Genomic DNA, 26,241 nt, shown 5'->3' on the forward strand with positions numbered 1-26,241 from the left:
TGTCTAAAAATACATAGCTATTTCCAGAGTTTATTTTTCCTGTTAAGCTTTGAAGACATTCAGCATATTCCATATAACACATCTTTTAAAATACCATTTTGTGTCATATTTTGGAGCCTGAATAGTGGATTACATAGGAGAAATGAACACAGTAGACAGCGAATTTTAAGAAGGAATCAAGTCGCATTTCACAACTGCAATCCCCAAATTGGATTTTAAAGCCCCAGTCTTAGGGAGGCGTTTCCATGCAATTTTATTTCTGTCCTAGGCAAGGCCAAGGATCAGACCACAATCCAAAGAAAACACAAGTTGCAAAGACACTTTCCTGAGCGGAAACTCTAAACTGCACACAGACGGGATGAGCAGGGAGAACTACGCAGTACTGGACTGTCAAGAGCAAGCAGGTGCTCAGGCACCCAGCAACCACATCGACGTTACCTTACTGCCACACAACCGGAGACTTCCTTGCTTATTTACTGGAAGGTGAGCGGTTCTGTATGAGAATAACATATCATATTAGCGGACAAATCCACATTTCTAAGGCTAAATTCCCTTTGATGTTAATTGGATCTTCACCCAATTTAGAAACACAAACTTTAACTAAAGAATAACTGTTACTTTCCTGTAACGTAGGGAGAGCCTGACAAAACCCCCTTGTGTTTGACCCAAATGCGATTAAATTATATTGCCTGCTTATGTTGAGTGGTTATTAATCACTTTTAAAGCCAATCTGCGAACTTGGCTTCGAATTCTGTTCTTACAACATCTTTGCTGCTCTACTTGGCTTTGTTTTAAAATGATAAAAAATACAAGGAAAAACATTACCCGAACAGATGTTGTGTTTTCTTTCACAAACTAGCATAAAAACTCCAAACTACTAGTACTTGCTTCATATAGGAAACCTTACACAGGATATTATTTTCACACATTTAATCGCAAAGTAAAACTTTGTTCCGCTCAAGCTTCTGTTTCCATAGTTAAACAAAACCAGACACTGAAAGGAGCATCATTTAATTTTGAAAATCCCCATTCCTCTGCCAAACATCTGGTTTAGCTTAATCATACAGAATCACTCCAGGGTCTTCACTGCATAAATAGGAGTATGATATTAAGTGACAAGTGACTAAAAAATAATATGTTAAGCCTGATCATTCAAAGTTAAGTTTTCCCCTGAACTACAGCACTTAACAAGTTTCTGAGATGTATATTGAAAGTATTACTTGATTTGTTCAAAAGGTTTCGCATGCCTACATAAGCATACATTTCCTCCGACTTCAGTGAAGCAAACAGAAGAATCAATTCAGTTTCATTGTATTTATTTTATTTTATAAATTCAGGGCCAGATTCAATAAAAACTATGTGATTTTAGTCTGCGTGAAGGAACATTAGAGAGACAGTATTTATTTAATTTAGCACTGACTAATTTTTGAGCAACAAATGCTAATTTCCTGCTGATTCGTGTTTACTATGACTTATTCATGGGAATTGTGCTTTAAAATGCTGAAGTCCATAGAATATGAAAATCTGGAGTTTGAATTGTAATGCACACAGATTTAATTAATTAACTAGGCCTGAGAAAATAGATGGGAGAGAGAAAATATATTTGGACTCTGGATTCAGTATGAGAACAGAGTCAGCACTCAGATTCAAAGCCAAATCAGACCTCACATTCAAATATGCATGGAATGAGGTTCCAGGCAGCTGTTGGGCTACGATTCCTACCCTAAGTGACAGAAATCACTTGATGTTTCCTCGTTTCTAGCCAAACTCAAAGCAACATTCTTCATTTCCTTGTCTCTTTAACCACCTGGCTTTGGATCCAGGGATTGACATCCTATTCCTGCACATTTTCACCTTACACCTAAAATGATGAGGATCTCTCTGGGCAGATGATTACCAAGGAAAAGCGGTGCTATTGCAAGTTGTCTGTAAGTACCAGGCTAGTTCTGGAGTTAGGCATGAAGCAGGGAGGTTGTGCAATAAGTAGTTCTCTGCTACTTGAGCTCTTTCTCTCAGATGAGAGATAAAACCAACCACACTCTGTCCACTTGGGGCAACAAAAAATGAGAAGCACTGAATCTGGCATCTTACCCAAACTCCATCTTAAACTATATTTTGTACACCTGTGTACGTACTTCTTCCTAGTTACCATTTATTGCAACATTTTGGCAGAACTGCCAAACAGATGAATAAAAGATACGTTCATGATATGGCTGGGTTTTGCTTGCAAAAGAAAGGATTCTTCCTTCAACAAAAGCCAAAATAAAATATATCTCCTAATTGTACTGACTGTCCTATTAGGCCTTCATGTCTCTCCTCAGAGAATGGGCTGATAACCTCTGTTTTTTTATCAAATTTCCAAAGTCCTGGGACAGCTTTGATGCACCGGAATGCAAGCGGGAGCAATGTGCATCGCTCCCAGCAGATACTTCTCCACATCCACATTTCTCCCAGGATTTTACCTTTCCGCTTTTTCGCTTGCGCTCTGGCAAATAACATGCCTCAGCACATGCATTTCTGCTTCAGCTTCTCTCCTAGCTTCTCCCATTCCCAAAGTGTGAGGGATATTTCCTTACTTTGCTCTTCTGCATGAAGTTTTTGTTTAAGGAAAAGTGCTGTTCTTTTGAAAGCATGAGGGTGCAGGAAAGCAGTTCCCCTATGGTAAGAATCTCCTGTGGGAAATCCATAGTCACATTCCCTTCTGCATCAGCACCAGGAAAAGCAGGAACACACGGCCGTCAAAAGCAGGGTAGTGCAGATATAACCCATGGCCAGACACTTGCCCTGAGGGAGTCAAATTCAGCCCAGGCGATCACATGAAACACGCTGAATGCAGAAATTATATGACAACTTGTATGCCATCCTGGGGAAGTTTGTCCTTGAATCACATGAGAAATGAAAGGTTTCAAGAAAAAGTTTTAAAGATCTCTTTCACATTCTCAAAAACATTTTGACTTGAATTCATCAATGTCTGTGCTTCCCTCACCCATTTATATTGTTGCATCTTTCCCATTTAATATTGTTTTACATTCTTAATCATTCTTTGAAGTAGGTCATTTGAACTGCATCACAAAATTGTTTGCGGAAAAGATACCATTCCTCTGGCTGCTCTATTAGATTCTAACAGTCTCAGTTCCTTGTATTGCACTGGATTCCTAGCACCATTTTTCCTTCCTGAAAAAATATTCAATTTGGAAGCCTTTCCATATGCAGAATTCCCTCCTGGATTAACAAGGCTGATGTCACCACTGTGTAATTCTGGGTTAAGCCACAGCAACTCCCTTGATCTCAATAAAGCTGTAACAGCAGAAAACTCGAGTAACACAACAGTGAGTCACACCCAGGCAGTTCTGCACGGGGAAGGGTTCTGCGGGTGTCCAAAGAGGACTCAGTGAATGCTTTTCATTCTTCATCGGATGCTGGCTGCATCACACTGTGCAACATGGATTTAATATACCAATGCACGCTTAAAAAATTTATACAAAACCAACAAACTAAGAGCTGATTTTGATGTTAGTGATCTTATAAACATCAGTGGCCTGAAACTGTTTGAGATACCATGCTATAAGACAGCAAAATTAATTAAACTGTCCTGATTAGATGAAGTCACAGCATATTAATCCTTATTAAAATAGTGTCATATATGGCTTTCTTCTCAGTTTGGTACCTTAGCTATAGCACCACGGGACAAGCTCCAAGACTTTTATCAGCAACGTGGTTGTGATTTCAGCCTAGAACAAACCAGGGATTCAGTGCTGTGCCCCGTGTTTGCAGAACCAGGCGATGTAGATTGTCCATCCGTATGCATATACAGTTAGACTTCCCTCTTTCGATAATCTTTTCCTCTAATAACTCATGCTGAAGGACTGTCAGCCAAAAGGAGCGCAGGGAATTTCCCAGCTTTAGAACCCACCAAGATCAAATTTAATGTGCACCACAAAGGTCTATTTAAAGCACTGGTAAATGAGCCAACAAACTACTGTCCATGAGCATTACATCACATGTTGCCAGGCTTCTCTGAGGCTATATAAAGTGGTGATATGTTCGCTAATGAAGTGCATGGCATGTTCAGGCCATATGGCACACTGGAATTGTACAGTACAATGCTCTATTTATGGGAATAAATAATCAATATCTGACACGTGTATCATCACATGTTTATGAAATATCTCCCAAAGAGAATACATGCTAAAATAAACAGTGAGTATTTTATTGCTCACTCTCTTGTGTGCTTGTTACAATTTTGTTTATCTGTCATTTTTTTAAATAGTTTGTACTAATCACCCAAAATGCCAACATATTTTTATTTTCCTCTATGTCCCAATTTTATTGCTGTTGTGGGAATAAATAGAAGGTGATTGGCTACTATTATTTTGTTTCCAAAGTTCCAGCTGCTAATTACCCTTTCTGAAAAGCAAACATAGCTGTTTCCCATATCTACACTACATTTTCTAATTTCCAAATATGAAACTACAGAAACCCAAGGCAGTTAATATGTCAGGTTTTATTTACATAGCTCTTCAGTTACCATGTGGAGCAGCATCTCTACCCAACCTTCTGGATTATAAAAGGATTTTGTTGAAAGATAAAATGCTAGAGAATGAGTTAAAGTATGTACATAAATTTAAACAAACACATAAACAAAAACCAGAACACTTGGACTATCTCTGTGCATTATGGTAAATGAAGCAGTAATCTCATAATACCCTTGACAATGAGGTCTCTCCATTAGCTAACAGCCCTTTTTAAACACAGTCTTATAATAATTCTATCAACTAAATAAACATTTTTAAATGAATACACACACGCGTGCATAAGCATTCCGAAAGGTCAATTTACAAGGTAGAAAACGTAGAACATTATGTTTCACTAAAATACCCCGCCTATTTTTCATCCATTAAATTTTGAACAATGTAAGCCTGTATGCAACTGTGCAACCCATGATAAAAATATGCCCTGCTTTTAAACCAGCTTTGAGTCACCCACATGGTCTTCTCTGAACGTGCTGTACCTACCTGAGCTGCCTATCTGGGAAGAGCAGACCCACCTTTAACAGCTGCAGAAATGGCAAACCATGCAGGTCGTTATACCGAGGCGGATCGTTAGGGTTCCTGCAGCCATTCATTCTGGGTAGGAAAATCCTGGCTATGCTCAATCAGAAAAGCAAAACTACACATCTCAGCGCGAGTGCTGCTGCTCTTCTGCTTCTTGTCAATATTTAACTAGTTTGTCAGGTCAGATTATATCACCTGTCCTAAATCCTACTCTTGCAATTCCAACTAAGTGGGTGTGCTTCCAACACAGCCTCTTAGTCAAATATTGAAATCTTATCAAAGTCGTTGGCTTGACCTGAAAGGCACGCAGATTTCTTCCTGAGTACGCTATCGTGGGTAGGTGGCAGGCTTTCCAAACCAGTGCACGAAAGAGAAGCTAATATTGCCAATAAACAGCAGTGATTTCCGTGCTCCGTAGCAACACGCACGTAAAGCAAGGAGCTAGCTGGATTGCCCGCTTGGCTATTACTCACCACACAATGAAGCAAACATAAAAATAGCATTCACGGCAAAAGGAGGAATTCCAAGCTACACATCTACATACAACCATGGCTTTTCAGACTCTTTCTTTGAAGGAGGTTATGGGAAGGGTTTCTGAAGGGCTTCCTCCATCCACCCCTCGAAGGATTCAGAGGAGGCCTGCAGCTGCCCTCTCCCCGTACGTACCCTGCAACGACCAGCGCTATTTCTGGTGCCTGCAGACGAGCCGTTTTGGCTTGACTCACTGAAGATGCAACTACACACTACTATGAACAGGCTGAATTCATTTTTTGTTCTACTTTATGTACATTTATATGCAAGCTAAGTGTGTCTCTTAGGTGCAGGCAATTCGCCAATGCAGTCCTCAATGGAACAGAATTAGGCTCTCCAAATTTAAAGGCACTAATAATATCAAGCAGCAAAAACAATGATGCAAAGCCCGTATGGTGCTTCAAGCTACAGCAGTTAACATTAAAAAGTCAGTTATTACCAGCCCACAGTGATATTTTCTATCAGGAGGTAGAATTTTTTAAAGAAGTGCAACAATGTCTCAGTTATTCATTGGGGGGAAATTCTGACTTTTAACAAAGAACTTTGCTTATTCCAAGAAGGAATGGGATGCAAAAGGGCTGAAGGATTCAGAATATATAAAATTATTGCCCACAGATCTCTTCTTCCCTGTCCTTCCTCTACACTTTTTCACAGAAAGGCATATTTGGAGCCAAAGAGGTTGGTCCAACCATAGCATGGGAGAAATGGGATTCTCACTGCTTGCAAACATTGCAAAGTAAATCTAAGGGCATATACAAGGACAAGAAGGTAGTTTACTAGTCAAATTTCCCAGATAAATTTCTGTAAGTCTGTGGCTACAGAATGTTTATAGCCCTGCAAAGTTAGATTACTGATGGCTAAATTGGGTCTGAAAATTTCTGTCTACACATGAAAGTATACGGTCAGTGCTTAGCAGTACTCAGCTGAAAGATATTATAACAGTGTCTGACCCAAAGTCTACTGAAGCAACTGGAACTTTTTTACCCACTTCTCTGGGCTTTGGGTTGGGCCAGACTTCACTAGCACACATACGCTGGAGGCAGCGTCAGCGCCGACCATGTTCATCCCAAACCTCTGCCACAGAGAGCGCACTGCTGGCTGTGCCCAAAAACATCACGAGATGGTTTAAGGTTGAGGTGTAGGGTCTTGCCCAGCGTGAAGTGACTTAAGATCACCAAAAACTGATAGTTGGTCACCTCTGCCATTCAGATAGATGCCTTCAGATCACAGTTAATATTATCAGTCAGCAAAATCACATATGCAATACAAACGGTTTTTCTGGATACAAAGGGATTCTTAACCTATATCCAACCGCTTGAGCAATCTAATTCCCCACCCTCTTCCCTGCTGCTCCTCTGAAGCTCGGAGATGTACTGAAATAGATCCTGGGCCTCAAACAGTCAAAAGCTATTTTGCAGCTCTAAACCTGTACCATGCACAATTGTTCCCTGAAACTAGTGGAACAAATGCTGCTCTTTTGTAGCAAGATATTTTTGTCTTTGATAAATATTAACAGACATGCAATAGTCATAGCAAAAGCAGCTGAACTAGGGGAGCTAGGAAAAGAGGAAGTTTTCTTTGACGCTATCATTAGAAGCACTCAGCTGCTGGGGGCTACGAACTAGATCCCTAAGCAAAACTTGATTTTGGATCACTGAGTCCAACTGCACCGCATGTGGCATCAACAGGCTGAAATGCACTGGAGAACACAGAGTATTTTAATGTGGTTATTTACATTTTTTTAATTGGTTAAAAAGAAGTGGAGACATTCCAATTATGTTTTATGAAATACTATTTTTCACTGGGGAAACTGCGTGGGCTCACCACTGCCAGCACATACAGTCACTGTTACGAAGCGGATAACGGCAGAGAAGTGTTGCACTAGCACAAGGGATATTGTGTGATAGCTACAATGTGTGATTACAAGATAACACACATCGCTTTGTCATGAAGCCATTTTCAATGTAACTGAACTGACGCTTTTAAAAACCATCAGTGACTGTAACTTTGGCGAAAATTATCTATATCTAATTCCTAAAATCTGCAGATCTGAACAAGAATCTTTAGTAACTCTCCATTTTTATAAAGTTCAAGAAAATGCTAAAAATGCTAAACATCAGAGAGTCTTTAGAAAAGACTACGTTCTTGAGCCTAGAATGCTCTTTATTATGAAGCTGAAACACTGCTAATGATTTCAGGCTAGGCTTGTAGTTTGGGTGTTTTGTGCTTTTTTGTGAAGAAATTATTTGATTCACAGTTTGCAAACAAAGAGAGGAGGATGAGAAAAGTGAAAATACTCAAACTCTGCCTAATAGTTTAAGTCATATAAAACACCATGAGCCTCAGAGGAAAATACTACAAATTTGGTACAGGAAAATCTTTGTTTACTTAATGCAATTCTGACTGCTTATTTATTTATTAATTAAAGTATTGAGTGAGCCTCCCCAGCCAAGCTGTTCATGTTGCCAACATGAATAGCTTTCCACATCTGCTGCCAACTGATGTCTCCCCTGACGGTATTCAGAGCTGAAGACCAAAATCTCACACAGTGCAGAATTAGCTCTTTACTAACCGAGTCTGTGGACTGGGTCAGTCTCTTATAAAGCAGCTGTTTCAGCAGTCATATGGCTTTTGGCAGTTGACTCCCAAATTTGCTTTTACCACAGCATTCTTTTCAAGGAGTTACAGTTACCTGGTCCTCAGTGCTTCCCTCACAAATGCCCATTTTTGCATTCTTAGAAAATATTTTAAGTATTTATAGCTTGAAGGCTATTTTTATGTTGCTTGACATTCTACATTGTTTGAAAAACAAGAATAAACTCTGACCTTCTGATCTCACTGAAGAAGGTTTGTCCTTCTCGTGAAACCCATTTACGCGTGTTTGTGGTTTTCACATTTACACAGAAGCAATCTTTTCCCAGTACACAGTGCAACAAATTTAACTCACACCTTCACTCGGGGATCTTAGAGATATCAGTTTAGGTCTTACCATCTTACAGTGATTGCTGAGCTAATTCTGTCAAACTCCCACTGCCCCAGTGGAAATTTGGCCAGCATAAAGTGAAGAAAACCTGGATCGTGCTCTGTGTTTGGGAGAAAAATGAACTGTCTTGGTAGCTGCCACATTTGTGTGCCAGAAATTTTTGTGGGGGATTTTCAAAGGTGCTCAGTTTTGGCCTCTGTTCCCAGAGAAATCAGTCAGTGATTAAACTTCCATTGACCTCAGTGGGAGCAGAGTTAAACTAACATTAAGCATTTTAGAATTCAAGTGTGCAGGTTTTATGTATTGGACTACATACCTTTCCGAGGAGTATTTTAAACCTTTTTCTCCATCAAATCTATTGGCAATGGATCTTTTGCAGTAGATGTTGGAAGAGGCTGAGTAAGTACAATTGTTTTTCAATGTCACTTAAATAAATTGCTTATAATGCCATAGGCTAAATAAGAAGAGCCAATTTGTGATAAGCTCATAATGTTTTTTCTTTGTCTCAGAACGTGCTCATTAAACTGTGAATACTGTCCATCACACAGCATCCAATATAACGGCAGCTCTAACACTGCCATGTTAGCTACACCACACACCAAACTGAACATGACTTTTTCATGAGAAACAATAAAAAATGTTCATCAATTATTAAAGTTTTCTTTTCACTATGTACGGTTGAAAAAACACATCAATGAAAATAAAATATCTCTTCCCACACGTCACTTACACACGCACTAAATACTTTTGCTTTCTTACAGTAGGCCCAGCCAGACTAATACCTTGTTTAGTGCATTGTCTGGCATCTATATTTCACATTTTTAGGTATGTTATAAGGAATTGAGGAATGCTCACAGCTCTCCTATATATATGTATGTCCCTAGGCTAGCAAATAAATACCTGCCTTTCACAGACCTAGCAGACTCTTAAGCATTTCTGGAAATAAAATAACAATTTCTCCATACCTCCTATCTTGAGGTTTTCAGAAAGAATCAATTAAATAAAAAACCTCTGAAACTTTACATATTTTCAAGTGAAACAATGTTGATACAACTCTGATGGCGCACAGGCTCGAAGGACGGTGGCTCGTCCCACAGTCCAGCAGGACGCTCTGCCTGCGCAGCTCGCAGTGACCTGGAGAGCCGCCTTCTGTATAAGGACATTTTGCCACAACAAGGTCATGAGGCTTCTTTTAAACTAAGAGAGGAAACAAGGAAACTGCTTTCCTCCTCCACCAGCTCCTCGACCCAGCATCACGATGTTCCTTCCAGACTTCTGCTCTCTTCTGCCCCATGTGATAACCCGAGCAGCAGACACTTCTTTTTTTATTCTTTGTCCTTTATTGCCTTTCACTGAGAAGATGCCTTACTTTTCTTAGTGTGGAAAAAACCCTCCTCTGACATCCCTGTTCTCAGTTTTTCCATTTTTTTGGATGCCCTGGGAGAATGACAAGGAAGGCAGTCGCTTCCCTGCTGCCTGTTCCCACTCACATCTCCCAGTTTCCTGGAAAAGATGCCAGTTCTTTCAGGTGCTTTGGGGAGCAGCTCTCCTGCGAGCAGGCAGAGTAGAACCTGTAAAAGTGTCAGACATTTAGGCTTTCTCATCTCCTCACCGCCTGACCCTATATGGCCTATACTTTCTGTATCTCACCCACGAGACAGCGCCTCAGCTAGCCCAGGAAGCATCAGCTTGATCCGAGGAATCAGTTCAGCAGGGGAGCAGAGGTAAGAGCTACAAACGCCATCTCCCGTGGCGCCCATGTTCGGAACGGCTCCAAAAATCCAACATCCAAATACTGGCCAGCCAAATTTAGCTTGATGTGAGATTGCAAGAGATCACAGCCCAGGGAAGGATGGCTGCAGGCCATAAATGCAAATAGCTCTGCGATTAACAACATGTTATACCCATAAAATTTAAATCAAACATTGGTCAGCTGAAGGTCATTAACGAAAGAAAGTCCCTTAGTTCTCCTTTACCCTGTTCTGAAAGGCTGATATTCACCACTGGGAGTAGCAATGAATTGAGAGGAAAACCATACCGATTTAAAAAGATTTTGTTTCAAAACAAAAGAAAATGGATTTGCTGAATACTCTGGTGAGCCTAATCTGTGCGAGGAAAGCAGTAATAAGCTATAAATTACTAGGGGAAAAAAAAATCTTTGTTAATTTGAATGACTGCTGTCAATACATACCACTTACCCAGGACCTAAAGACAGTACTCACTGCACAAATATTATAAAAAGCCCAAGTTTGCTCGAGTGCTTTGGATATTCTGCCAGCTTTTGTAAGCAGAGTTCAAAAAATGTAAAAATACTTACTGTGAAACGTATGCACAATTCGAGCTGCCTATTGCCTGCGAATAGTCACCCGTTAGCAGCATTATGAGGGGATCTGAACGTTGCTGTTTGTACAGGACTTTAACTCCGAGCTCCTCAAAGCAGCAGAGGAGTTTTGCAAACCTAAGTGAATGTCCCATTAACTGTGTGACACATCAGGTCACCGTAATGCAAAATAACTTCTGAGTAAACAGGATCTACCTAATTCGACCACAATGTCCTGCAGCCTATGAACCAAACTATGCTCGCTGGCAGTATAAATGCCAGACATTTCTCATCTCCGCTGCTGGACTGAGTTGAGTAGAAATTTGCTGGATTTACACCACACAGAGAATGTGACTTTCAATCTTTGATAAAAATGCCTACAACCCAAGCTATGTCTTCTGTGTATATGTTAAATTATTCTACAAGGTTATAAACAACATGGATATTTTAACTCTCATATTCCTCTAAGAATTACAAGCTACTGCAACAAACTCAGAGAAGTTTAACCTTTTTGTCAGAGGCAGCACCAAGGTAGCTACGGAAATGAAATGTTGATGTGCACTTGAATAGCTGGAGAACAAATAAACTTGTTTGGACAGTGTTTGAGCTTATGACTCTTTTGAGCTTTGAATATTTTGATCCAAGCAAAGTCAAGGGATTAATCTTCCGTAGCAGTTTTCATACAATAAAAAATATCAGTAAGAGTCCAAAACTAGCCAACTGAGAAGTACGTACTACTCCTGATCCAGCATATGATGGCAGAATGTGTGAAAAAGACCCCAAGAGCAATAAATCCCTATATTACAATTATCAAATTCAGTACATTCATGTAAATGCTAATTAAGTATTTGTATAGCAGTCTACATTTATGAACAAACTGCTGTTACGTTATATCCTTTGGCTTCTTTGTAAAGTTAAAAGGAAAAAAATCCCACATTCCGGTCTTGGGTTGGAAAGTTTTTCAGATGCTGACTTTATTTATTTGTTTATTGCCAAATAGAAGCCTTAAGGATGTGTAAAGCATCTGTTGTTACACACAGCACTTTCTTATTAGATCAAATCTAGGTCTCTATAGACAACAGATAATAACACAAAAGGAGAAGTGTGAGATGAACTCACACTAGATTTAGGAAAAGAAAGGATTTAAAGCTGAAGGATTTGAGGGAAAACATCCATTATGATACACTTCACATTCGCCATTAGGCTGCCCTTGGGAGGGAGAGAATCAAGGAGCTGTAAAACAGGGTTTAAAATGGGCTTCTGGGGACTCGAGTCAGGAACCAGTAGACTTATATTAGACAGACTTTTGACAGGTCTCTAAGTTAGGGTATTCTATATATAAAAATAAAAAGAGCTGACAGCCCATTGCTTCTACCACAGTGTAGATCAAGACCAGCCAGAACTCTTTGAAGGCTTTGAAACCAAACCATTTTCTCAAAACATACAGCATTATTCTTGGCGTGAGGTTCATTCGCTGAGGTGACTGTCAGATTGCTGCGCAATAAATCTGCAGAGGGAGGATCTGACAGATAGGGAAAAACAAAAACAAAGTCCCTTCTCTTTTCAGACGTTCCCACTACTGCAGTCTGCTGCGTTCACATAATCACAGTGTGCAGCATTATTACGGCACATCTTTCACCTTACTCCTAACCCGTAATTGCACAGCAAGGTTAATGACAGCTCCTGCTTTCTTACAGCCTCCGTCCTGGGGCTCCGCGGGAAGAGCAGTCTGGGGCTTATTTGCTTTTCCGCAGAGGCGTGGGAGCATCTAGGGCTCCCAGCAAACTGCAAGCACAAAACAACTGGCACAGGAACCAAAAGGTCTGAGCTAAGAAGGCAAACAAATCTCAAATACATTTTTTCATTCTCCTGGTTTTAAACTAGATTCATTATTTTTTGCATGGTGGTATTAATTGTCCTTTTTCCTCATTCTGACCATGCCTTGAGCCACACCTTCAGGGTTTTTGTGGGAAATCTGATTCCTTTCTGTTTTTAAGAGAAAAGGATAGTGATGATATACAACGGGGAAAAAACACATCTCCTGTTTAGAGGAATTCAGGGATTTTGTAACATCTATAGGATGCCTTGCACGCTGGTTATAAAGCGTGTCTCCTCCTCCTGGTTCCCGTTGCAGAGGCTGCCCCGAGCCCTGCCGGCTCCATGGCCAGCACTGTCGATTCCTCCGTCCATCCCACCACAGCTTGCAGCTGTAGACAGACCAAGACAGAGGAGACTCAGGCTGGGGTGCTCTCACAGCACAAAACACCTGCACTGAATGACAGGCAGGAAAGCGGCACGGACAGGGATAAGGCGGCGACCACCCTCTGAGCTAACCGCCTTACAGTGAAATTATGAAGCCTCTTCCAAGGCTCCCCAAAGCAAATGAATCCCAGAAAAACTTCCTAGTGCTGATGAGGATCTGCACATAGTTGGGGTAGCATTAGTTATGTAGTCTGAAGGCTTCCCCACTTCTTTCCTCCCCCAACATTTCTGTCCCTTCCTCCTTGTCCTTCTGTTCCCCAAGGACACTGCAGATATGGAGAACCCTGACTGAGCTTCCTGACTTCTGAGCTCCTCATTCCCTCCACACATGAATCCACCCAAATCTGCTGAATTTTAACCCTGTTTCTTCAGTTGCTTCAACTTCCATCATTTCCCTACTGTTAGATTTTTTTTCAGGTCTCTGGAGACCATTTTATGGCAATACAGCTTCTGCTACACGAAGAAATGGGTGTTAGAATATGGTTCTTTCAATCTGCAAGCAGAGTAAGGCAAAGAAAAGGCCTGATTTCAGAGTGATTAACACTTGAGAGCTAGAGAAGCTTTGAGGAAGTCACATGTTGTCTTAGACAAAAAAGTTCCTCATTTAGTGTCTCTCAGCACCTACCAGATTAGAAATGGCTTTTACCAAAGGGAGACGAAAGCAGAGGGGGAGTTTGGAGCTCAGGGTAGGTATTTCAAATGAGGCTATATTCTCTTAATCTCTTGTCTCTAGAAGAAAAGCCCAGCAGAAGTGAGAGATAAACCCACTGCAATGAAAACACATACACTATCACAGTTTTGGTAAGATATATTTATTTCTGGATGCCCTTAACAAGCTTAAAATGAACTTACTGAATTTAATAAAAGAAATATTTTTCCTTTCTTGTTGATCATTCTTTTACAGATCTGAATCCTTTGCTGTCCACGTTTCAGCCTAAGAATTTAACCAGAAACGCAGACTTCTCCACAGGATGTGTTTAAACTGAAGGTTATTTGCAACACATGAGTTAAACAGCAGAACACAGGTACTTAAGGCAAAGCTGGATAACGCACCATATTGCCCAGTGGATCCAATAGTAACTAATGAGAACGTATGAGGGAAGATACAGCACCTTAGGCCAGAAACAGTGTTGATTTTTGCAGTGCCCAGGTCTCAGCTAGCTAGTTCACAGAGCTGTGTGGAATAAATACCTATTTTTGCTAAAGGTCTGTAAACACCTACCAGATGGAGCAGGGATGCTTTACAGGGAACGAGAATCGAGCGGAATATTTCAAGCCCAGTGGGGAACAGGGATGCAGTTAACTGGCCATCTCCTAGACTTGAGTGGTGCAAATCCAAACTTCAGGAGCTTCCTTTGAGTTTAGGAAGAACATTTTGGTACATTCAAAAGTTGTCAGGATCCTAACACAGGGTTCTCACAGGTGGGTTTGTTTTTAAGTAAATTCTTCTCCCAGTACTGCAGCTGTGTCAAGGCTTATGCAAACTGGCTCTTGAAGCTGTTCTACTGCCAAAATTTGCTGTCTCCAGAGTAAATGAGAAAAAGACTTAACGTCCTGTGGATCTCACCTGGAGGTAGCCATTTAAGAAAGAAAATAAGATGAGCTACTTAAGAAGTAAGTAAGAATGAAATAAGTAAGAAATGAAAATAAGAAGAGACTGTCAATCTTGAGACTGTTAATCTCCACAGAAACAGTCATATCAGAGACGGAGAATGAGCAAGAGAGAGACAGGGAGATTATATATTCCAGATAAATAGAGTTCATTTTTGTCTCCTGACTAATATTTAGGATGAGATTCTCAACTGGGATAAATTAGAGCATCTTTAGCTCTATGTTTGCAAAAACCCTGACATCACTGTATAAACCATATTATTTGAAATGATAAATCTGGGGTCTGTTTTCTTTGTCTTATGGTTTGAGGGCCTCTAGGCCTATTGCTTTTAAGACTCTTTCCAAAATCAGACATGCAAGACGCTTACTCACACTTCATCTTCATGCAAATTGAGACTGCATGTGGTTCCCTAAGTCTGGGTTTCAGGGAATGAAAGAAAAACCTGGAATCAAACACCACAAGGCATGTAACAAAATTGTGAGAGCTAGTGGCTGCAAAAGCTGTCCAGCTCCAAAGCACATGAGTGGAACTATGTGATTTTCTGCCAGCTGAGGACCCAGCCCTTAGTCTAAATATTGCCTCAGTGTTTGGTCTCATGGACTAAACAAGAAGTTTCGTAAGGCATTTCCCAACCCAGTTGAGTCTGGAGATCCTGAAATCCTCCCCTTCAACCTTTATGTGATCAAAGTTAAGAGCTCTATTTTACTTTGCTCTCTCATACAGTCAAAAGATTTTCAGCTGCTTAAAGATTTGTTTTTCTTAGTATATGTGCTTGTTGCAACACCTACAATATACTAAATATGCTCCACAAATTCAAGAAGGAATTGTCCCTCCCCAACTGTCATAGTTAAAGCTGGACAAAAGAGTTTCAGAATAATTTTTTCCCTTCAAAAACAAGTACACTTTGGGGTGATTTATCTGAAGTGATTCAGGAAAAGGAAATCAATCTTTACTGCTATGCTTGAAGTGAGAATTATCTTCCACCCTACTGAGAGCTTTTTGTTTTATTTGGCCAACTAAATACATTTTATAATAGCCAAGGAGAACAGGCAAATTACAATCATTCCAACATTTATCAAATTCTTTCAGGAAGATGGCAATATTCATATGGTTTGTATTTTTTAAACATTGAAATGGTAAAGGGGGTTTTCTGTAACCAAGGAGAAGGCATCAAATTTCATCTTCTGCATAGGAAGTGTAAGATCAACATATGAGATCCTACCCCAGCACAATAGCCCCAAACAGCACAATAGTGCATGTATCTTTGCTGAAGAATCTCATTTCTTCAGTCCATTTTCATCTCTACAGCCACTAGAAGTCTGAATTTTCTTTGACGCCTGTTCCATCTTGTGCCTGATCCTGCACTCTTAGCACACTGATTGCGCTGCAAATTTTGGAAAAAGAACGAATCCTGACCCTGAGCAATTGCCTGCTTGTTTTTGATGCTGAATTAATTGGCTCTGCATTTCTATAAACTGCTTTTCTAGACTGGCCTCTGCTCTTTTAAAGGCTCAGTGAGTGATCTGCTGCCATATGCACTGAAGTGTATCTCACCAACACATCATCCTCTCTTTTCATCTTTCTTGCCACATTTTGGTAGCTGACATAATCAAGGCTGAAGGTCTTGCTTAATTATTTTCTTCCTTAAAGGATTATTGGAAGAGTATGGTAAGAGGAAAGGTATATTACTGTTAACTACCATAGCACGGCATTGCCCAAAGAGAGCATTGCCCATCACAATCTCTCTCAGCTCAAAATTCCTTGCTAAGAATTAATACTGTGCCCCTATCCTAACCTGTGCAGACCAGGCTCACGAGTCCGCAGGCCTCAGAAAAGAAAATCACATCTTTTTGTCTGTAACCTTTTGTCGCTGCTGTTTTCACCGACTGCTTAACTCTTGTCTCAAGTGCTCTCGTGCACCGGACTCCAGCCTCCGCTTACAAAGCAGCCAGCACACCGCAGGGACAGCAGCTACATTAGCCACGTCTTTGAGGGCTGGTGGATACGCCAGGAATTTTTTCCAATAGAAAAAATGAGTGCTTTTTGCTACTCACGTTTTCCATTTGCCACATCTGCCTACGATTCGGTCATTTCTGTTCCTCTAACCACGCTAACGGCGACAGGAGGCGCGCTCGCACCCCGCTCCCTGGCCCAGCGCAGCGGGCACAGCCGCAGGGGAAGCACCTGGCTCAGCTCATCTGCGCCAAGGGACGTTTCCTAAACCCAGGTGGATGGGGTAAATGTGCCTCGTGAAGAGGAGAAGACAATTTTATTTGTTTTGAAAGGCTATCAAGGATTTCAATAAAGGGCAATATATGCATTGCCTTTGAATAGCTCATAAAACTCTGTATTACCATTTTGGGGAAATAAAGCTCTACTTAACAGTCTCTGCTCTTTCTCATAGAGATGGATGGAATTTATCTCTGATGGCTCTTAACTGAAAATGAGTCATTATATATCCCAAGAAATACTTGGATAATGAAAGCTGTCACACACAGTGTACTTACTTTTCTCAATTTCTTCCTTGAAGAATATTAATTACCAGGGCTTTCACAGAGGTTTGTAAATCAGGACAGAATCTCTTTAAATAACCTGTGAATGTGTAATAATGCTCATTGTTTTCAGAGACTGGAAAAAAAGCCCTTCCCTACCCAAAAGCCCCCTAAACCAGGCAAACCCATTACTGGAGCAGCACACTCTGCACACTGTCTAGTTTAGCCTTGTGAATGGATTAGGATCCCCAGTCTGTAAATATAAGACACAATTTCTGTATTTTCTATTAAACAATACAAAGCAGCAGTAACAGTTTGCCAGGAACTCGGCTAAAGGTCTTTGTCTTATAACATCTGTGCCCCATCGAGTCACCTTTTTGCATTGGTCCCAGGTTACGTGCTACCTTCTAACAAAAAGGCACAAAGCAGCTGCCCCACCGGAGAGAAGAGGCATACCACCAGGAAGGGCTGCAGCCTGCCTAGCAAAAGGGACCAGACAAACCCGCCCTTAAAATAAACCGAAAGACGTGTCGCCTCCGGCTGATTCACTGGGGGCTCCGGGCGAGCTGGGCCGCAGGAGTTACCGCCACCCGCCCGGGGGCGCGAGCTTCAGCACCCGCAGGTGCGACTGCAGGGGTGCAACGCGCCCTTGAACCCGCTTTAAAGAATACGGTCCAATAATTTCCCAGGGCGTTTGGTTAGAAGGGGCCCACAGGGCTTGTCCACGTAGGAAGAAGAGAGCAGGACTGAGTTTTGAAATTCAAGTATTTATACAGCCAGACCGCAAATCCAGGAGTTTTAGCCGATCAGTCAAGGGGAAGGACTTTGTAAGGCCAGAACAAAAAATAACACTTGGGAAGGGCTTAATTTCATTGTCTGGAGGTTTCTCCGCGGAGTTTAACTAGCCCTGCCCTCCGCTCGCTTAGGCGGCTTTGCTGAGCAGCAGAGGACTTTCACACTCCAGCATACACAGGAGAGACGATTTTCGGACGCGCTGAAGTGACCCAGGCTTGGCACTGGCCTCGGTTTGCTCCTGCTGAATGTAATTAGATTATGGTCACTGGTCTGCAGGCAAACACCAGCTTCCAGCCCACTGATTAATTCATCTTTAGCCAGCGCAGTGACATCCAACATGGACTCACTTCACACTGTGGGAGGGGGCTATTTGGAGGTTAGAAAATTATATTTTATAATTTTTAGAAACCCCGATGCTACAATATGATGCCACAAATAACCAGAATGTGTCTCCCAAACTGAGGTCCCCCACACAGCACAATTCTCCCTTCTTTACGTTACCAAAAAGCATATAAAGAGTAATTCACCCTATTTTTAGGTTTGTCAGACAGTCATCTCTCATTTCCCTCTAACACTATCTCTGCTGGCACTACTTCCTGAACTTTGCTAATCAGGGCATTGAGCTATATACATGGATATATAAATACAGACTAGATATAAAGACCTTGTGTTTCTGAGTTTTAAGAATACTCCTAAAAATAGATGGTAATTGTGTCTAATACAGAGCGCTGTTCTCCGTATTTCCTTCCTCGACGCTGTATCTGTGAGCACAGTATAAACAATGATTCTACCATCACAAATAATTCAGGTCATTCCACAAGATATCAGTAATGCCAATTAGACATATTTCTTCCGTCAATGAGAGTTTCCTGGTTTTTGCTACTTTGGGGGGAAAAGGTTCTTTGCCTTGATGCATAAGCAACTGAAAAAATCTCTTGTCTTTCTCATTCACTGCCATAAGAGTTCATTTTGTAGCCAGTGAGCCCAGATTCGCAGGCATGGGTTTGCTGAAGTACGTATCCTAATTTCAAAGTGCTGTCCCACAACTCATGCAGGGCTGGAAAATTTGTTTATTGATATGGAAGTACCATAACTGCAAGTGTATGGGGGCTATAAGTAACACGTCCTCACATCATCAGCCCTGGAAAATATGTAAGCCACGTTAAACAAAACTCCAAGCCATTAGGTCATTAGAAGATGAGCAAAGGTTGAGGGAGGGCTTTATGCAGCGGATAGCACAGCACAGATGTAATGTTCCTTGGTGGATGATCCACCACATCTGTACAAACATCAGTTAAGCCTCCCATTTTCCAAATGAGGTAGGTAAATATTGTCACTCCCTTGCTCTCAGATCTGTAAAACAAGGCCAGTGAAAGACTTGTGACTCATAAGACATCAGAAGAGCCACGAGTAAAATTAAAAAAGACTTAGTAGCCAGCCCCCATGCCAGCAACTTGAATTAATTCTCTCCATGATAGAATCCTGTGCTCTGGTCATACAGAGTCAGATCCTGCTCCCTGGCAATGGCAGCAGACTCCCGGCTGTACTCGATTCCAGTTTTGTATAGCTACACATAAGCTGCTCATCTTATTCTTTCAGAGTCCAGCGATCTCCACTTTCAGACACATCTTCTTCCCTCCTCCTCCCTCTGCCCCATTCCCTTGATACTTAGCCCCTCTGTTCTTTTCTTTGCAGCAGGGTATAATGAGGGAAGCTGTGAACCAAATGATGAACGTGTTCAATATAGAGTCCACAGCTGTGAGAAATTCCCTGTTAACAAAAGCCAGCAGGAAAGTGTTTAAATTCCCCTGTCTGTCCTCAGACCTGAATATCAGCAGGGTGTAAGTGGTTCGGGGACATTGAACTTCTCATTTTGACCATGGGATGAATTTCAGATAAATACCATAGCCAAATCTCACAGTTCTGGTCTCCAGTCCTACCCGTTTCCAGTCCTGCGATATGTCTGACAGAAACTATATCCAATAATAAATAATAAAGCACACTTGTGCTAACTTTCAAACATAGCTGTGCCTCTGTAAATCATGAGTGCTGCACCATGTACAGGCATCTGAAATCAAAGATGCCACGGGACTCCAGATGAATGCATGAGCAAAAGAAGAAGTGAGTTCAGATAATACTGATGCATGTTTTCTACCCTGCTGGGCTTTATATATTACATAAAATGGATAATCAAATGTTCTCTTTCTGTAGTTGGTCAAAGATGGTCCAAAACTGTATGTCCTCAAAAGGACTTCTGACATGAATTCACCAGTGAGTTGCTTAGTATAGAAGTTTCAACTAAGAAGTGCAGCTACATAATCAGTCAGAGCACTGTATGGGTAATTGCATATTCTAATTATTTAATCTAAGGTCACATTTGCCTATGTTATTGAGAAAAACTTATTTTATTATTGTTAACTCTTCGAGCCAACAACCCCACTCAAAAGAATTCCACTATGTTCTCTTTCAAACATTAACAAAACAATTGTCAGAAAAATTATAACTGTAGAATTTGTCCCTGATGCAAACACAGACATATTTTTCAGCTCTGGAATTACATGCATCATGCTGATATTCAAAAGAATCAAAATGATGGCGGAGAATGATGACGTAATAAATATGAATCCTTTATCTGAGTATCAAGGCACAGGGAGCTCTGGAAAGTACCAAACTCTTATTCTCACAGCCACATTCATTGAGATTAGCAACATCTGTGACATTTTTCAATATATGATATCGATATCTATATTCCAACACGCAATTCCCATTTGATTCCAGCAGAATTCAGTGTGTACCGCTGAAGGCAAAAGAGGGCCAAGTCACCTCTTGACCGGTGCATAAAATTCCTACATCACTAATGATGTGAAAAAGGCCTAAACAGAAGGACTGCATCCAGACCTTCGGAGGGCAGGTGGTCCAACAGAATAAGTCTCTCAAGCTGAAACTACCTAGTTAATTCTCCTGCATTGATATTTCAAACACATCAGGTTCAGAGGAAAATACAATTGCCAAAAGCAACAACAGTTTGGCTTAAAATCAAGGGCTGTAACCTGCGACATACTAAGTGCTAATTTTCTTCTTGAAATGCTTCCTGTTTTCACGAATACAACCCACGATTCAAGTGCTATCACATAACAGGAGGACATCTGAAAAACAAAGGTGTGAAATGCAGCATACCATAAGGATGGATTGGGGCTTACGAACATAAATAAATGCAGAGTCAAGACACTGCTCATAAAGCACCACTTGAATAATCTGAGTGAATGTACTAGACAAAGAGATGCCTTGTGTGTAGTGAGAAGGAAGCTACTATTTTAAAAGCTCAGAAGCGCCTTTAAGACCTACAGTGTTGGAAATCCTGAGCTATTCCATGCCAAATAGGTTCAGTTTACTCAAATGTATCGTGTTCTGGGATCTGAACAGGTTCACTGAGTCTTTTTGTACAATGCTGACCAAGCCTAACTTACTTTTTCAGTTGCTAGTGAATATCACATTTTACTCAGGTTCTTCTTGTGTGTAATCCAAAACTGCTGCTGGGATTTAATTTTGTTTTTGTCTTTTCTTACTCTTTTATTTGGAAAGCATTTTTATTTTGATTAGAAAAACAGAGGCAAAAGCTGGAGTCTCTTTTATCTAATAGCTCTGGACATTCACCCCACATGTCATAGGCTCAGCTTGATTTCCTCTTCAGCTGAATTCAAATTTTGAATATTTATCATGTGAATAACATTTTCACAGTTGCTAATGAAGAAAGAGAGCCTTGTCAGACTCCAAAACCAAACGGGACAGGTTCTGTTGTGCATGAAAGCAGTGCGCAAGCAGGGTGCTGCGGATTTCCTTCCCAGCTACTGGTGTGATAGTGCATTGCAGCTCCTAACCACTGTCAGCATCTCATTTCTCCAGCTAATAAGAGGCCAGAAACTCACTTTAACAACCCAAGAAAAACTAATAAAAAACGTAAGACCATATTATATAAGGCATCTGTAGTGGAAGATTTAGATTCCTTTTCCTGTACCAGGACGGTCAATTATTTATACAAAGTAGAACAGAGTCAACAAAAGGGACTGAGAATGCCCTGGGCAACGCAATGACCTATCACTTGGACGCTATGATGCTCTTGAGGTGGCAGGGAGAACTGAACTGCATAAAAGCAGGACAAAATCATCTCCTTGTCCCTGGATAATATAGCTCTTCTGCTCTTTTTTTTTTTTTTTAGCTCCTGAAATGAGAAGGAAAATTTGACCCAAATTCACCAGCAGTTTCCAGGCAACTGAACTTTGCCAGAATATGTAGCTAAACTCTAGTCCTCCCTGAAACACTATTTGCTATCCTGCTGAAAAAATATACTGGAAACAAGGGTCTGCAGTTCTACCACGAGGTAAACTAAGGACAGCCACCGACTTGTAAAAAGCGTGGAGGAGAATTTCCTGACACTGAGCAAAAACTAAATAATTATTAGAAGAACTTATTTTCAGCTCCAAAGGATAACAATCCAGCTCTTGAAAGTAATGGAAAAAAATTCCCAAGTATTTTGTATCCATTTCTGCCATATGATATTACTATTAACTATTTATACTAGCTTAGAACCTAAAAGACCCAGTTATTATCCAGAAGCCTCATCGTGTTAGATGCTGTACAAGCCGCCAATTTTGGGCAACAGAATAAGCAGGGATATCAGACTAGCAGCCACCCTAACCATTTATTTTCAATAGATGTGGCAGTAAAGTGTTTTCAGCATTTTGGAGGGAGAGCAATGAAGTATCTTTTGGCTAGTTATGGAGAGTTTTTCTCAAGTGTGAGGAAGAGCCTGAGAAGTAGTACGAAAGCATTAGTTCCTTTTCAAGCAAAATGGGGAGTTGAGCTTGACCCTAAAGGCTGGTCAGAAATCAGAGTCGACCCTTCACAAGAGGCCTCGAGAGGGAAGGTAAATTAGCTTATAATGCACTGAGGGAAAGAGGAGCTAATGAGGGACCACAAGGACAGAGATGATCTGACAGAGTGAGTGGATAGGAAAATGATTCCCTTCCTTTGCCAGACTTAAAATAGTGTTTTTCACTTCTAACCTGGCTAATAAATTACTGAAGAGAAAGCAAGCTGACCTCTATTGCACTCTCTGACCATCTTACAGAAAATTGTGTTCCAGTCAAGTTCACACATTTCACTCTTTCAGATTGGGGTTGACAGACCTCTGGTGCCAGTCCGCTATCATCGCTGATCCTTGCGTATTGCTGAAGATGCTCAGGATTTCCAGTGACCCTGCTACTGCTGCAAGGGTGATTGCTGCAAATTAGCATGCTGGGAATGTCTTCTGCAGACAAGCTGTACAGTACTTTAGCACAAGGTTAGACATCACAGCAGAAAGTAGAAGTGGTCCGAAGTTTTGTAATATCTTAAACCACTCTTTAACAAATTTATTTAGTAATGGACTTGCATCCATTTCTAAATCCGGATAAAGATATAATAATTAGCCTTTGATTTAAACAATACTCCTAGTACTACCAGCTGTCTTTTCCTGTTCTTCCTAGACACCCATGTATGAAGACAGAGATGCTTAAGAGGATAATTGCACCCCAGGTCTTTGCATGTTCACAGAAGAAATCTCCTACTTGAGCTTGTGCTTCTTGCCTGCATTAAGAAACCCAACAGAGCAGCTCATCACAGACATGGACAGGCGCATCAATGATCTATACACTTTGTTTGCTTCACTGTATTTTTAATTATGCCTAGATTTAATGATTTGAATGATCATTTTCCATATTAATATAATTTTACATCTATTTTAATTCTCCTGATACTGGTAAAATACTTCACTCTTAAGAAGAGTATCATCTAATGCTAGGTCCATCACTTTTATTACCCATTCCCATTCACAGCAGGCTCATCAACATGACCAATATACAGTAGCACTTAAGAAACCAACTAAGGGTGGACTCCTTTTTGCTGATATTGTACAACAATATTCTTTTTTTTCACCAAGATGTGTCTCAATATAGTCTTCCTCCAAATGAGGAGTTTCTCAGCTGAATGAAATGTATGGCAGGATATTTGCTTTTCTTAAAACAATAAATGTGCTTCTTCAACAATTTCCTCACTCTTTCTCAACACTGCACCATTTAACATAACTCTTAAAATTTAGTGCCTAAATACTGACCACTTTGCAAATAAAAATAAACGTGTGAAGAAATGCACTATCACGTCTTAAAAACCTGTCCAGGAGGGCAGATGGAGAGAGATCTTCTCTCTTCAATTATACATACGGCTATTAATTTCTTCTACTATCAGTATTTTCTTTACGGTCTCTCAGACAAAGGTGTGGGAAACAGTCAATGTCCAGATTTGCAAGGCAAAACCTAACACAATATGGCTACTGCCAAGCATTACATTCTTTCATATGTCACAATGAGTTAACTTAATTATGGTTCATTAACCCCAAATTCCGTTGCTCATTCACATCCCCAAAAGTGTGGAAATCAAGTCACCTCTCATAACTTTAGCATGATGTTCTTAAATCAAGGTGGACGTTTTTTATATCAACATACCCTATAGTCCACACATTTTTCATGATATTTATAAATGGAACACACAGCATATTATAATTAATCATTTCAAAAGCTAGTCTGGGAGATGAATAAACTGGGATTATCAAATCTCTTCCCTGCGGATAGAGACTTTCTGATTAAGTGCTTCAAAAAGTTCTTTTTTGATATCTTCTGCAGGGACTGCCCTGCTGTGTCGCCCCCTGGTTATTAGTTTCACCTGTAAACAGTTCACCACCACTGCTGACTCCACTAAACATCTTCTTTGTACTTCAATCTGCATTTTATGTGAACTCTGGAGCTATTAGCCACTAATGTCAACAGCATTGCACAGTCTAGGAACATTTATGGCTCCCCTGCTTAGTTTAATGTTTCTGCCTTAGTACCGTAATATTATTAATAGTCACAAAGTACAATAAAAGAAAATTAAGTGTTTATTTTGTTTAGGCTTTCACCACTTTACCTGCAGCCTTTTTCCATTACATTTGCACATAAATGAGCATACACTACATTTTTTAGATGCAAATCAGGGTTTAACTCCCCTAATCATATTGTTCTATTTTCAGTCATCTTCCAGGCCACTTTATTTCTTATTGCAAATGCATGTATATTATGGCAAATTTATACATATCTATATATATTTTTTATATATGCAGAGCATGCATTTGATAGCTATTTGCCTTGCTAATAGACTTCATATATATTTTTTCCTTGTTTTAAAACCAGTATTTTCTAAAAAGATGGTCTTCAGTAGAGGCATGTCATAGTTCGCAGAACATGTTCACATTACTTGCATGCCGAAATAGCATATTTACTGTTTGAGGTGCTGCTTTATTTTTCCCCTCAGCTTCATAGACATATAACCAAAATTAAGGTTTTAATGCCTATTAAGAAGGGCATTAATTTGGTCGTATTTCAAACTGATATGACTGAGACCTGGAGATAGCTGCCTTTAAATAGACAATGCAATTTTGAAGTGACCACTTTCTAGAGAAACCCTGGCCACCGCGGCCAGTGTGCTGTTAAAAAATGAGCCAAATAATGTCTGGCCACAAGAATATAAACTGAAGTGCTTCCCAGGAATACACATAATTATGTATAATAATAGCATTAACCACATCCTTTCCAATGACTAACTCAAATACATATCCTTATTAAACAGCAGGACAATGGATAAAATGAAAGACTAGGCGGGTCATCAGCATGTCAAACCGCAGCCGTGCCGACCCTCTTTCCGTGAGGCAGCAGCCTCCGCGCGACACCGCGCTGGAGCCAGCCGAGGCGGCTGCTCCCCCGCTGCGCGGCAGAGGCTGCCCTGCCTTGGAGCAGTCTGCGAGGGACCTGGAGAGAACTGGGACATAAAATAACCCTTTCGGAGGCCCACATACTAACAGAGTTAATATTTAACCAAGCCCATAACCTCTTTAGTAGTGAGAAGTTAGTCATTCTCCCTGTCCAGACAATTTGGCTACGTGCATGTGCCATTTAGCACTGCAGAACTTGCACGATCTTTCTGGTGCGCTTCCAGCAGAAAGCACCTAAACTGAAGGCAATCTTGGTTTTGCAAGTGCAGATCCAGTGAAGCCTGACGGGCCTACGTTCCCCTAACGGTCCTCAGAGCACCCAACTGTCTGGACTCTGCGTCCCAAGTCGGAC

The 26,241-nt window shown here is 40.7% G+C and overlaps 1 protein-coding gene across 2 annotated transcripts in view; it reads right to left on the bottom strand.

Moving 5' to 3' along the window:
- The window catches only part of NCKAP5 (NCK associated protein 5), a 366,198-nt gene that overhangs the window by 304,955 nt on the left and 35,002 nt on the right, over positions 1–26,241 (bottom strand). The window contains exon 1 of one of the 2 annotated variants that reach the window (XM_026089070.1): positions 5,048–5,125. The exons of the other annotated variant lie outside the window; for it this stretch is intronic. Within the exon in view, the coding sequence (XP_025944855.1) occupies positions 5,048–5,125 (78 nt within the window). Of the gene's footprint in view, positions 1–5,047; positions 5,126–26,241 lie in introns of those variants that run through there. 2 annotated transcript variants of the gene reach the window in all.

This window comes from Apteryx rowi, unplaced genomic scaffold (genome assembly GCF_003343035.1).
Source record: "Apteryx rowi isolate R43461 unplaced genomic scaffold, aptRow1 scaffold_8, whole genome shotgun sequence".
Classification (NCBI taxonomy): Eukaryota; Metazoa; Chordata; class Aves; order Apterygiformes; family Apterygidae; genus Apteryx; species Apteryx rowi.